At 43.2% G+C, this 14,130-nt stretch overlaps 1 protein-coding gene across 1 annotated transcript in view; it reads right to left on the bottom strand.

Moving 5' to 3' along the window:
- Positions 1-642: 642 nt before the first annotated feature.
- Positions 643-14,130, bottom strand: part of LOC146191372 (gamma-aminobutyric acid receptor subunit alpha-2-like) — a 46,001-nt gene continuing 32,513 nt past the window's right edge. Inside the window, exons 7-10 of the mRNA XM_084600311.1 lie at positions 10,554-10,706; positions 9,753-9,913; positions 9,031-9,183; positions 643-1,050 (exon numbers count right to left, since the gene is read on the bottom strand). Of these exons, the coding sequence (XP_084456437.1) occupies positions 643-1,050; positions 9,031-9,183; positions 9,753-9,913; positions 10,554-10,706 (875 nt within the window). The remainder of the gene's footprint in view (positions 1,051-9,030; positions 9,184-9,752; positions 9,914-10,553; positions 10,707-14,130) is intronic.

Genomic DNA, 14,130 nt, shown 5'->3' with positions numbered 1-14,130 from the left:
AGACAGCACCTAAAGAAGACAATATTTTTGAGAATCTAAGTAGGTATTCGCTGAAAACATGCTAACTACACGCTAATTATTTAATCGCTTCTCCTTATGTAAGCCCATAGGTCCCCTCGTCAAAGGAGCTAGCATGGTGAAGCGTACAGCAGTAATTACCGTCACAAGGTACACGTTAAATATTGCTCGAATATACTTTGAAGGGTACTGGCGAAAAATAAATGAAAACGAGTTGGTGGGAGAGTTGAAAAAAAAAAAAGAAAACATAACGCAATTGGAATTGCGGAAGCAGTACAAAAGGTAACGTAGAAAGGGAATGGCAAGAAGTCTTCGACATCATTAAATTTGGAATCACGCCTCCGATACACTTACAACGCTAGATACGCACACTTGGTCGATTCGCGTTGGAAGGTGGTCTCAGACAGTCTGATCAAAGAACGACAAGAGAGGTGGCTCATTTTTACCAGGACTTGCGCCAACGACGATCTGCCAGAATAAAAAAGCGCGAACAGCGCCATTTCGCCTATCGCTGTCCTCGCCAGCCGTCTTTGAAGTGTATTGATGGTGGATATTGCCTTTTAGCCAGGTTGCTTCTTGTGAGGAGGAGGTAGAAGGCGCTGCTTTTTCTAACTTTTTCTTTCATTATGCGTTGTCCTGAACTTCCCACCCGGCGGGCCTATCTCGGCCCGAGCTGAACCAGTAGAAGAGGTTGATTAGGATGAAGCTGAAGGGGAAGAGGACGCGCGACACCTTGTCGATCTGCGAGACGCTGTTGACGGTGGCGCCACGGTCAGCACGGCGACGCATCTCGTCGCGGTAGCGTTCGTTGCCCAGCATGCAGTAGATGAACTGCGAGCAACAGTTGTGGCGGTGGCGGCGGTGCTGCTTGTGGCGGCCTCGGCGGAGTCCAGCGCGTAGCCGTTCCTCTTCGTCCAGAGGCCGTACCCGGTGTTTGTGGCGTGAAGGGGGTGGTGGGGGCGGCGCGTAGCCCAGGAACCTGTCAGGAGCTCGCCGCACGGGAGACTCGGACTCCGCTACAGGCTCGCACTCCTGGTGAGGAGGACCAGCCAATGCGAGAATAGAAGGGGGGGGGGGAGAAAATGAAGGACAAATTTGTTAACTATTGCGACAATTGATAAAGAGAGGAAAAGTGACAAAAGATATAAAAGCATGGGGAATACCAAGGACACAGGGTGGTAAGGAATTCCGAAGAGTGACAGTGTGAGGTCAGAGGAAAAACCACGTATGGACAGAACTTCCCAAGACTCAGGCGGTGGCATTTTGGTAGAGCATCCACCCCGAATTCAGGTGGTGCTGGGTTGCCGCTGGGTACCCATCAGTCTTTATATGAGTGCAAAGTTTCCCCCGGCCTGGTGCTCTGCTCCTTTTGGACCTATATGCATTTTATCTAGCACTGCACCCCAAGAAAGCCGAGCATCGGGCCAGAACGGGCCAGGAGGGATACTGTTCCTCCTTTAAAAAGCCAGTGGGCCCCTTTGCGGCACGGTACAGGATATATAAAACAGCACTTCATTTATTGTGTTGTTTTATTTTTATTATGTTATTTGTTTTGGCTGTGTGTGCCGCTTGAAAAAAAAAAAATCGATACGCATCAACTAGCCTTGGCTGAGAAGTTGTCCTCGCTACAGCAGAGAGCGAAGCACCGAACATTTTTCAAGAGCTCAATAATGCATGAACCCTAACGGTGGCCAAAAGGTGGCGCTATTTGGTTGCAATAGGAAAACTCGTCTACACTTAGAAAAAAAAAAAAAAAGAGCAGGTCCACAGAGGAGGACAACAAATGCGAGAGGTATTAAGCACACCACATTTGCCAACGTATTTCTCAAATCAATCTCAAGGCTTTCGCTGTTAGTCATTCAGAACTACTACTGCAAGCCGAAAATCTCAGCCTCCCCTGAAAATAATTTTAAGAGATAAAAAGGACTACTAGTAGATCAGCGGGTAAGTTATGGTCTTTGGTATTCTTAGGAATTTCTTCTACGCCCCTGCGCGTGCACAGCTTTATGATTTTTGTAGGTTCAGAAAGTATCCTAATTTGCCTATTGTAGCGACATAGTAATAACATATTTTGCCGTAAATTAGCCGCTTTTTTTTTCTCGTCGTCACCATCCCAAAAGCGGCGACTTATGTTCCCATGTAGAGTGAGTGAGCGAATAAAATTGTTTATTTATTGGCTACTGAACTGGCCTCATGTTAGGCGTATCAATGGGCGGTTTGACAAACCTCTCTCCGCACAGCCAGAAGAAAGAAAAATGAGAGGAAAATGGGAAGACAGAGAAATCATTACACTGACTAAATGCTGGTCGACTACCCCAGATTCTAAAATAAGTATAACGGTTTCGAAAAACAGATAAAGAAGGCATCTGGAAATCGGTCAGGTAGTTCAGGGACTCAGCGGATCGGGTTGGCACACGTATTTGCAAATCCAGAAACAGAACAGATACATGACTTCCAATTTTGATAAGAGACGATCGCTGATCCGAAAATATCCAACCGGAAGCCGTAAATCCTCTCCACATTAACTTTGTCGTCCTGTACGGCTCCCCAGGGCGCAGTTCACCAAGTCTCTCTCCAATCGAAGGAAGAAGAAACGCAAACAAAAAGGAAGATGCACAAGCGAGCACGCAACTCAGTTCTGAGGGCGAACAGAGTGGTTCGAGCTATCTGCATGTTAGATTGAGTGCGGGTTCCCTCTTCTTTTCGAGAGCTCAATGAGTGCGCTTCATTGGGGCCAGAAGCCAGTTAGGCGATGATGATTGGGCAGTACGCTCGACAGATTTCCGGATCTTCCACTGCGCTGCTTCCTCTTGTCTCTGCGGTGTACGCGACGTTTCCCTTCTTTCTCTTTCTTTTCGCCTGCTCGGAGCGCGCGCGCGCTCGACCGGGTCCTGTGGAAGGGTGCACCTGCCTAAATTCTGGGGCATTGCCGATTCTACATTTTGTGGGCGCGAACATGTCGATTACGCATTCATCCGCACGCACTAGTGCTTATCTCTAGCGGAGGTTTTAGAGAATGCTGCAGCATGTCGAGATCTCTATATTTCTGGCTTAGTGATATAGCCGGAGAACATTCGCAGTCATTGGGGCGCATCATCGCGAGAACGCTATAACCTGTGAAGTTTGCGCGAGCTTCCACACTTATCGATGTCATATTTGGTTAATTCAATTTCGCGTAGTTTTCAAGTGCACAGGAGGCAACTTTCGAGGTTTAGTAACCTTACCTGCGTTGTACGCAATCGCATTGATAATGTGTAACTATCGTTAGCTTTACATACATCGCTCGGAGATATGTGCGGAGAATTACAACTAGCGAAGCAAACCAAACTGTATTGTTCAGATTATCACGATTTATAAGTATGTCATATCTATTGACTTAACTGGCTACAACAGCGTCCAAGCTTTCGGGAACGCCAAACTTGATGGCCTCGCTGACCATCGTTTCCGTCCATGCGTTCACAATTTGACGCTTTCAGCATTTATATTTTTTAATGAAGGAACACAACAATGCAAAGTCTTCAAATGATGGTAGAAAGTTGCGGGCCCAATAAACAAAGCTGTCTGCACGTATCTGATTTTCTTGATCGCATGATATTTGGGGCGCTGCATTTATGCCAAAAGAGCTAAAACAGGAGCCGGTTGGGCAAAGTGCATGTACGCGAACGCAGATCACTGAGAGGAGGTGGCAAATGGGAGCAATAATGCTGCGGCGTCATATCCTTAAAGGCAGCGCTTATCTGCCCCCCCCCCCCCCCCCCCCCCCGCCAAAAAAAAAAAATATATATATATAGCATGATTGCCGAGCTTGCAGCTCGGTCGAATGCTTTCGCAAAATCTATGTAGGCTATGATGCAGCGGTGGCGTAGGGGTAGAACATCCGCCTCGCATCATGCAAGAGGACCGGGGTTCAAATCCCGGTGCCGCGCAATTCTCCACCGGATTTAAAAAAAAAAAATCGTGTCGATGGAATTCCATAAACAGGTTTGGGGTGCGACCTGATGCCGGTGAACACCTCCGGTAACGCACTCCCTCACCAGAACAGGAGTTGGCCACCCTGGTGCAGTAATTGGCCGCAACCTCTCATGATAAGCTCCACAAAACCCCGGCCCTCAGTCACCAGCGGCTGCGGAACAACTGACCACGGCGGCGGTCAGACCTGTGACGCAACAGGGGGTGCTAAGAAAGCCTGGGTCCGCTGGACAGGCCGCCATTGGAAACTGACCCTGGCAACGTTTAATGTTAAAACCCTAGCTAGTGAAGCTAGTTTAGCAGTGCTGTTAGAGGAACTAGAGGGCATGAAATGGGATGTCATAGGGCTTGGTGAGGTATAGGAGGCCGAAAGAGGCATATACTGTACTGAAGGATGGGCATGTACTGTGTTATCGAGGTTTACCAGAGAGGCGACAACTAGGAGTAGGTTTCCTTGTCAATAAGTATATAGCGGGTAATATAGATGAATTCTATAGTATTAATGAGAGGGTTGCAGGCATCGTAATTAGGCTTAATAAGCGGTATAAACTGAAGGTTGTACAGGCCTATGCACCTACATGTAGTTATGATGACCAGGCAGTTGAAAGCTTCTATGAAGATGTAGAATCGGCAATGCGAAAAGTAAAGACGCAGTATACTGTACTAATGGGCGACTTCAATGCCAAGGTAGGGAAAAAGCAGGCAGGAGACAGGGCAGTAGGTGACTATGGCATTGGTTCTAGGAATAGCAGGGGGGAGTTATTAGTTGAGTTTGCAGAGCGCAATAACTTACGAATCATGAATACCTTCTTCAGCAAACGAAAGAACCGGAAATGGACATGGAAAAGTCCGAAAGGGGAGACTAAAAATGAAATCGACTTCATAATGTGTTCAACCCCCGCCATTATGCAAGATGTAGAGGTAATCGGGAAAGTGCGATGCAGTAACCACAGGATGGTGAGGTCCCGAATTAGCCTAAATCTGAAGAAGGAACGCAACAGATTAGTAAGAAAGAAACCCATCAACGAATTAGCGGTGAGGGGGAGGGAAGAAGAGTTCAGGATCTCGCTACAGAATAGGTATTCAGCTCTAACCGAGGATGGCGACATTACCCTAGAATCAAGGAACAATAATTTCAGAGATATCATTACTGAGTGCGCGGTAGAAGTAGGCGGTAGGACAGTTAGAGAGGATACCGGTAAGCTGTCTAAGGAGACGAAAGGTTTGATTAAGAAACGCCAGAGAATGAAAGCTTCCAATCCAACAGACCGGATCGAATTGGCCGAGATATCAAAGCTAATCAATAAGCGCAAGGTGGCCGATATAAGGAAGTATAACATGGAGAAAATTGAGCATGCTGTAAAGAACGGGGGAAGCCTTAAAGCGGTAAAGAAGAAATTGGGCATAGCAAAAACCAGATGTATGCGATAAGGGACAAGGCGGGCAACGTCATAACGAATATGGATAAGATAGTCAAAGTAGCCGAGGAGTTCTATACAAATCTCTACAGCAGCCAAAGCAGTCAGGACCGTAACGAGATTGGAGGTAGGGAAAAACATTCAGATGTTCCACCAGTGACGAAGGACGAGGTCAAGAAAGCATTAGGAACTATGAAAAGGGGGAAATCAGCTGGAGAGGATCAGTCAACTACGGATTTGCTGAAGGACGGGGAGGATATCGTGTTAGAAAAACTGGCCACCTTGTATACGCAGTGCCTGGTGTCATCGACGGTACCGGAACCATGGAAGAATGAAAACATTATCCTCATTCATAAGAAAGGGGACCCTAAGGACCTCAAAAATTACAGACCAATCAGCTTACTGTCTGTTACGTATAAGGTATTTACTAAGGTAATCGCTAATAGAATCAGGACAACCTTAGACTTCAATCAAGCAAAGGATCAAGCAGGGTTTCGGAAACGGTACTCTACTATCGATCATATCCATACCATCGATCAGGTGATAGAAAAATGCTCGGAATATAACCAGCCCTTATACATAGCATTCATTGATTACGAAAAAGCATTTGACTCAGTTGAAACCTCGGCGGTGATGCAGGCATTGCGAAATCAGGGGGTAGACAAGCCGTACGTGAAAGTGCTGGAAGATATATACAGTGGCTGCACAGTAACCATAGTTCTGCATAAAGAAAGTAACAAAATTCCCATAAAGAAAGGTGTTAGGCAAGGAGACACAATCTCCCCAGTACTATTCACAGCTTGCTTAGAGGAAGTATTCAGAGACTTGGAATGGGAGCAGTTAGGGATAAGGGTAGAGGGAGAATACCTCAGTAATCTGCGATTTGCTGATGACATTGCCTTGCTAAGCAACTCGGGAGATGAACTACAAATAATGATTGATGACCTAGACAGGAAAAGTAGAAAGGTAGGCTTGAAAAGCAATATGCAGAAGACTAAGGTAATGTTCAACAGCCTCGGGAAGGAGGAGCAGTTTACATTAGGTAGCGAAGTACTGGAAGTAGTAGGCGAATATGTCTACTTAGGACAGGTAGTAACCGCAGATCCGGACCATGAAAAGGAAATAACAAGAAGAATAAGATTGGGATGGAGCGCATTTGGCAAGCACTTGCAGATTATGTCTAGCAGCCTACCGGTATCGCTAAAGAGGAAAGTATATAACAGTTGCATCTTACCTGTACTCACGTATGGCGCTGAAACGTGGAGGCTAACCAAGAGAGTTCTACTTAAGTTGAGGACAACCCAGAGGGCTATGGAACGAAAAATGGTAGGGGTAACATTAAGAGATAGGAAGCGTGCAGAGTGGGTCATAGAAATAACTCAAGTTACCGACATTCTAGTGGAAATTAACAAGAAGAAATGGACATGGGCAGGACATGTAGTGCGAAGAGAGGATAACCGATGGTCGCTTAGGGTAATAAACTGGATTCCAAGGGAAGGAAAGCGTAGCAGGGGGCGGCAGAAAGTTAGGTGGGCGGATGAGATTAAGAAGTTCGCAGGGGTCAAGTGGATGCAGCTAGCACAGAACCGGGTTAAGTGGAGAAATATGGGAGAAGCCTTCGCCCTGCAGTGGGTATAGTCAGGCTGATGATAATGATGATGATGTAGGCTACGCATCGGTGTTGGTTATATTCTGCACACACATATATATATATATATATATATATATATATTACCTGACTTGAATAGTGTCAATATGGTTATTGTCGAGTGCGCTTTACGAAAGCCTGTTGCTGCTTGGTCCTTCGGTAGATCGAACTTTAAAGCTTTCCTTAGTATATTACCGATTTATTTTTAAATAAATACTCTGTAGATGACAAAACAATACCCTGAATGGTTTGTAATATTTTAAGTTAGTGCCCGCTTTTTTTTTTATGAACTAGGAGGATGTCGGTGTTCTTTCCAGATTATGGTACGGTTCAAGACCTTGAGAAATGCGTATAGAGGCTGGTCAGTTTTTTCTGTCATATTTAAAGAATGTTCTTTATAAATGCGCATTGAACCTGGAGAGAAAAAGAAGACGGCACACACGGCGCTGTATACTTTCTGATAGTGTGTGCTGTGTACCTCGACCCATTTCTATCGCACTATATTTAAGAGGCATGAACGAAGTAATGCGGCTGCACTTCTGCCCTGTCCTACAACAGATTTGGTGTTGGCCTCTCTTGACCGGATGCTTCCTGCTTTTGTGTTGGCTCTAAACGCTTCTTTTCATTCGCCTTAGTTGCCGGCATGATGTTCAAGTGTTTCGCGCTACTGCCCTTCTCCTTATTGTTTCTGATTGCTTCGGCTACTGGATGGATCCATCTTAAATATAATGGCTACACCTATGATCCACACTAGAAATGACGTGGTTGTCCTTGTCTCTTTACGCATGCGTGCGATTATTTCTGACGCCTATTTTCTCCTGCACCGTTTTTAGGCTGACACGCCGTACTCTACCACCACACTTCCAATTCTCTATACATTATACTTCTGTACGAGGTTTACCTTGCGCTTATTAACTTTTATAGCTCTACCAGTATCATTCTATCTGTGTTGTTAGACGTTTCTATACTTTGCCATTCCTGAAAGAGTTGACTGGTATAGGGTTTCTATCTCCTGAAAGAGTTGACTGGTATCCCATGGGATACCAGTAAACTCTTTCAGGAGATAGAAACCCTTAGTAGCATCGATGCATCTATGCTACTTTTACTGCGCATTCAGAAGCGGTATTTGCCAAATTATCGTTCATTGTGTGAACACTCAGCTTACTTTCACTCTTTCCACTTAAATGGTTGGTGCCCTCTTCCCTGTTTGTTTTCCCAATTGAACCTACGTCTAGTCATCTAGCGCCAAATCCCAAGGTAGAGCTTGAAATTTCCGATGACGTCTTAGTCTATCCTGGCCGACGGTCAAGCTAGCGCTGGATAGTGACAATAAATTCTTATGCATAAAAACTGAGGCCCTGATTCGTCCGCGTCATTATTCCCATTGCCAGCATTCTTATCACTATACATGTTTCACCCCTTTCTGAATAGCCTCACTTCGCTAATTTCTCTTGTCCTTCTTAGTCTCCTCATGTTTATTTAGCGCTAAAAATGCCGTCTGAAGCAGAAAGCCATCTAGTGCGTCTACAAGTCTGCTTAAATCATTAAATTAAACTATACTCGTGATTCGTCAGCTCTTGTCTCCCTTTCTCGGCATGCTCGTTAATCTTACCCTCGCTATCACACCCGGCAACGCTTCCTTCTCGAAATTTGCGCTGTTAATCTAATGGACCATAGGGTAAATTCTGTTGGCATTGCAGATTTCTGTAAGCCCCATATTCTCTTATCCGTGCCGCTTCTTTTCTGAAACTTTACATTCGGGTCACGGCTATAATTCTCTTTTCCATTGATCCCTCATTATTCGATCGCAGACCTTCGACAGCTTAACACTTCTTTATGCACACACGCCACGAGTAGATGTATCGAAACAACATACTACAGCGTGCGAAATTAAGCCGGGCAATATTAAAGCACGTCTCTTGTATGCGCAATTAAAACGGCGGAAAGCGGAACGGTGCTCCTCTACATGATACGTACTTTCCTCATCCTACAGGTACACTCTTCGATGCTTTCCAGAGGTGTGAGTAGCTCGGCGTTGTCCTCTTCTTCCACGTCCGAGTCACCGGGCGCAGCGTCCTGTTGCGTGGGTTCGCCTTCGTCATCAGTCAGTGGAAATTCGCCGCTCCCGACCTTTCGAAAAAGAAGAAAGTAAAGAGAAAAGGGCGGCGGACTTTCATTTGTGACAAATTACCGGACGCGTAAACAAGCATTAGGCGCTTCAAAAAGGTTGGCAAGAAATAAAAGCCGGTTTATGGCAACTAGGTTTAGTTGCACAATAAACAGACGTTTTTTTTTTCTAAAATGACAGAGATAGTTGATAAGGCGGTTCAAAATAAGCACCGTGCCCAGTTATAATTTTCGCCATTTTGCATAATATTCAAGCTATGGATTATTAGGCGAGAAAGCTCATTATGGTGGCAGACGTGGTAGATAATTTTGACGTTTACGCAGGTAATGAGGGAATGAATTTCCATAACACAAACATTTTAGGGAGTTTCAGATTAAAAATACATAAATAACAATGAACTATGTTTTCACAAACGTCTGCTTAGAAATACACAAACACGGAAGCTAACGTAAGTCAGCTTGCTTTCCAAGGTTTTCACAGTCAGATATGCAAACCGGTGTTAGGGTTCTTGATATTATTTCTCTACACGCGTAACAGTATTTGAGCCGCGGCATGTAGCAGTGCGTCTCACCTTGGTGAAGTAATGCACCCCGGCGAATTCTAGTAGGGTGAAGATGACGAAAGAGAAGCACATGATTACAAACCAGTCGAGAGATGTCGGGTAGGGCACTTTGGGAAGGTCTGTGCGAGTGTCCAGACCGAAAGTGGACAGCGTCAGCACGGTGGTGATGCCTGTCACGAAGGAAGAGACAGACACGAAGTCAAAAATCTGTTTGGCAAAAAACATTTTTCATTGGGATCGAGTCTACTTTCTGCTGAGTACGACAACTCGGAGGTTGTGTACAAGTGACGAGGTTAACTAAGAGGGAGTGAGGTGAAAATACGGTATAAGGGGTAAATGGACAGTAATGACATCGTGCACTACAAGTGCCTCACTTTTAAATGTAAACACAGAAAACCGGTAATACAAGTGGTAAATAATGTATCATGCTCTTCATGTTTGGTTTCAACCACTGCTATGCGACAACTTTGCTTTAAATGACAGATTATACTGTCTAAAACCTCTGAATTAAAAGTACTCATTTACACACACTGCTTACTTTGTAATTAAATACACCACCATCAAATATTAGCGCCATATTGATGCATTATACTGATTATCTCTTCTCAAACCCGGAAGTGGCTTAGAGTAACAATAGAGACGTATTAAGCATAAGACGATCTGTAGCCTGGAATATGGGTCATCGGTGGATTTGAATAAACCATCCAGAAGGTCAAGGGAGATAGGACGACGCGACTGCAAAACTCTAAGATTAAACTAATTGGGCACTTAGGGAATGCCGATGGCTAGATCAGTGACCGGTCTACTCACCGAGTCCGACTCTGTCCGCGGTGGCTTCTCTGTTAATCCAGAAGGAGACCCATGAAAGCACGACGATTAGGATGCAGGGTACGTAGACTTGAATTAGGAAGTACCCCATGTGCCGCTGCAGGTTGAAGTTGACGTGTAGAACCGAGAAATAGCCTGGGTGTTGACAAACGGATGTTTTGAGAAGATAATTTCTCACACGGAATCAAAATGGCGATTTGACCATTAGATAAACAAATGATAAGGAAACTCAAACGCATAGCAGTTCGCACATCTTAACTTGAAAGCGGTAGCAATAGAACAAAATACTCAACAAATACTGCTATTGAACTCTGTCTATATCGAAAGCAATCAGTCAGCAAACCACTCAGCACAACAGTGTCTTGCTCCAACGATACTTGCAGAGCCTTTTGCTTCCGTTAATTAACTTAAATAAATCTAATTATTATGGTGATGTAAAGTTTTTCTTTCTCAAGTAATTAAAAGCATTGCGTAGTAAAGGGAAATGAAAAAAAAAAAAGGTTGTTATCTTTCGATCACAAATATTACCAAAATTATTTCACAATACGGAAGACCTAAAATGTTACATAACAAAAAGAAAACGAAACATCTAAAAAACGAGAACGCGTGTACGCACTGCAAATATCACACCAAATGAAATCGTTCTAAGTAAAAAAAGAAAAGAAAAACGAGCATAAGAAAGGATTTCTTTAAATATGCATTGTACTGTAAATATGGATTGGATAAAAGCACTCGAAAATTCCAAATGACGCATTTCTTTTAGAGACGCCAAAACAAGCTATGACGCATGAGAAAATCTATGTGCTTTGTTAACGTAAAAGAGGAGGAAACACATTTATGGCAGCTAAACTTCGTCGTTAAAAAATAGGGGGAGACTTAAGCTCCGTCGTTATGGGTGTGAGAATGTTTTTCACTTTTAAGTTTGTAATTTGTTTACTTTTATTTCTGTTATTTATTTATTTATTTAGAACATACTGCAGGCCTGCAGTAGGCCCAAGCAGGAGGGGCGAATACATAATATATGCAAAAAGAACAGGATTAGCAAAATTGAAAAATGTTAAATATAAGTTGTAACACAAAATACAACAATAAATACAAGGCTCAGATGCAAAATACAAAAAGTAAACGTAGAAATAAATGGCTCTCAAATTAAATGCTGTGAAGAAAACATTGAGTCAAAAGAATCAGCTCTGGTTAAAAGATCTGGCGGACACCTGTTCCACTCCTCAATGGTGCGTGGAAAAAATGAGCATTTAAAGGCGTTAATCCTAGCACTGTAAGGAGTTAATGATTGTGCATGATGATTTCGTGTTTGGCGCGTAGTGTTAGGTTTAAGGAAGGGGTCCGCATTCATAGACAGTTTATGGTTTTTTAGTGAGAAAAGTAGTTTCAGTCTTTGAATTTTCCGGCGCTGCTGTAATGTTTCAATACCGTGAGTTCTCATGAGGGTCGTTGGTGAGTCAGTTACACGATACTTTGAAAAAATAAAACGGAGGGCTTTGCGTTGAATCATTTCAAGGGCCTCGATGTTACGTTTAGTGTAGGGATCCCAAACGGTGCACGCATATTCTAGTGATGGCCTTATTATTGAAAAGTAGGTTAATTTTTTTAAGTTCAGGTGGGGCAAGTTTTAGTTTATGTCTAAGAAAGCAGAGTTTACGAAAGGCTGAGGAGCATACGTTTGATACATGTTTATTCCAGCTAAGGTTTTTCGTTATTGTAACTCCTAGATACTTGTACTCGCTGACTTCGGTCAGAAGGTGAGATGAAATATTGTAAGGAAATGAGAAGGAAGCCTTTTTGTTAGTTATCTTCATGTATACTGTTTTCTCTAAATTTAGCTTCACGTCCCATTTATTACACCATGTATGTATGTTCTCTGAAGATTGGAGTTTAGTAAAACTTGATCATCTTGGCAAGTAATTTGGTGAAATAAAACGCAGTCATCTGCAAATAATCGAATTTGAACAGGGGTAGTTATAACGTTAGTAATGTCATTGATATATATCAAAAAGAGGAGAGGTCCGAGGACGCTTCCCTGTGGGACACCTGAAGTGACCGGCAGGTGGTTTGAATAGCAATCATCAATACAAACAAATTGTGTGCGGTGAGAGAGGTATGAGGAAATACAACGAATTATGAAATTAGGAAGACCAATAAATTCAAGTTTGTAAATTAGTTTGGCATGAGAAATAACATCAAATGCTTTGCTGAAGTCTAAAAAAATAACATCCATTTGACCAGCGCTATTTAGTACACTTGCAAAAGCATGAATGACAGAAGTTAGCTGAGTGACAGTGGAAAAGCCTTTTCGAAACCCGTGCTGATGGGGGGTAAGCTCCTTGTTATCGTTTAGAAATGTAGTTATGTAGTTAGCTATGATATGTTCAGCAAGTTTGCAACATGTGGAAGTTATTGATATGGGACGATAATTAGCAATCAAGGCAGGATCATCCTTTTTCAGCACGGGAACAATCCGCGCTTTCCTCCAGTCGGAAGGAATGTTTCCTGTTTCAAATGATTTGCGGAAAATAACAACCAGGAACTCTGTGATGGCTTCTGCATAACGGCAAAAAAATATTTGGTATCCCGTCAGGTCCAGCGGACGCTTTAGTTTTGATGTTGAGTAGCATGGAGAATACGCCAGATGAAGAAACAATGTCAGGGGTCGAGTTGGGAGACGTGGTACTGGGTTGAACAAATAAATCATGATGGGAAAACACACTCTGAAAATACTTATTGAATGCCTCAGACATTTGCGATTTATCAGCAAGCTGCACACCTTGACATGAAATGCGCGTAATTGTTTTTTTCTTTTCCAGAACTTATGTGGTGAGTCACGAAGGAAATTTGGCAGGCTATACTGAAAGTAATTTTGTTTAGCCTGCCGCAAAAGCGCTTGTGAAGTTAGCCTGATGTATTTTAACTATGTTTAGACAGGCACCCCCACGCTTCAGTCGTTTGATTTTTCTTTTCAAATGCATTATTTCTCGCGTGATCCAAGGAGCTTTTTTAGACGTTTTCTTTGTTCTATTAGGAATGTAGTTATCAATGCAGTACGTACAGATTTCTTTAAATTTATTCCAAAGTTCATCAACATTAGTTCCTCGAAACATGTCAAGGCGTAAGCTGAAGTAATCTAACACACTTTCATTATTAGCTCTGGAGAAGTTTTTCACGGAAATAATTTTAGCCGGTTCACTATCGACATTTTATTGAATGGGACAAGTAAAAACCACCATGCAGTGATCTGATAACCCAGTTTCAACTGAAACAGTAAAACGTTCTGTGTCTTGGCTGAGAAAGACGAGGTCAAGAATAGATGCAGCTTCACCGTGTATGCGCATTGGGTGCTTAATTCCCTGTTGCAAATTATGAATCAACATAATATCACACATGTATGAAGCATTTATGTCATTGTTTGTACTAGGGAAGGGACTATTCCAGTCAATATTTGGGATATTAAAATCACCGACAAGGTACAATTTATCACGGCGAAATTTAGACATGTGATCGGCCAGATCACATAAATATTGAGGTGGTGAATCAGGTGGTCTGT

This window comes from Amblyomma maculatum, chromosome 4 (genome assembly GCF_055883805.1).
Source record: "Amblyomma maculatum isolate TAMU_Amacu chromosome 4, ASM5588380v1, whole genome shotgun sequence".
Classification (NCBI taxonomy): domain Eukaryota; kingdom Metazoa; phylum Arthropoda; class Arachnida; order Ixodida; family Ixodidae; genus Amblyomma; species Amblyomma maculatum.
Note: the sequence above shows the minus strand (reverse complement) of the source record. Positions and strands in the feature narration are given on the sequence as shown.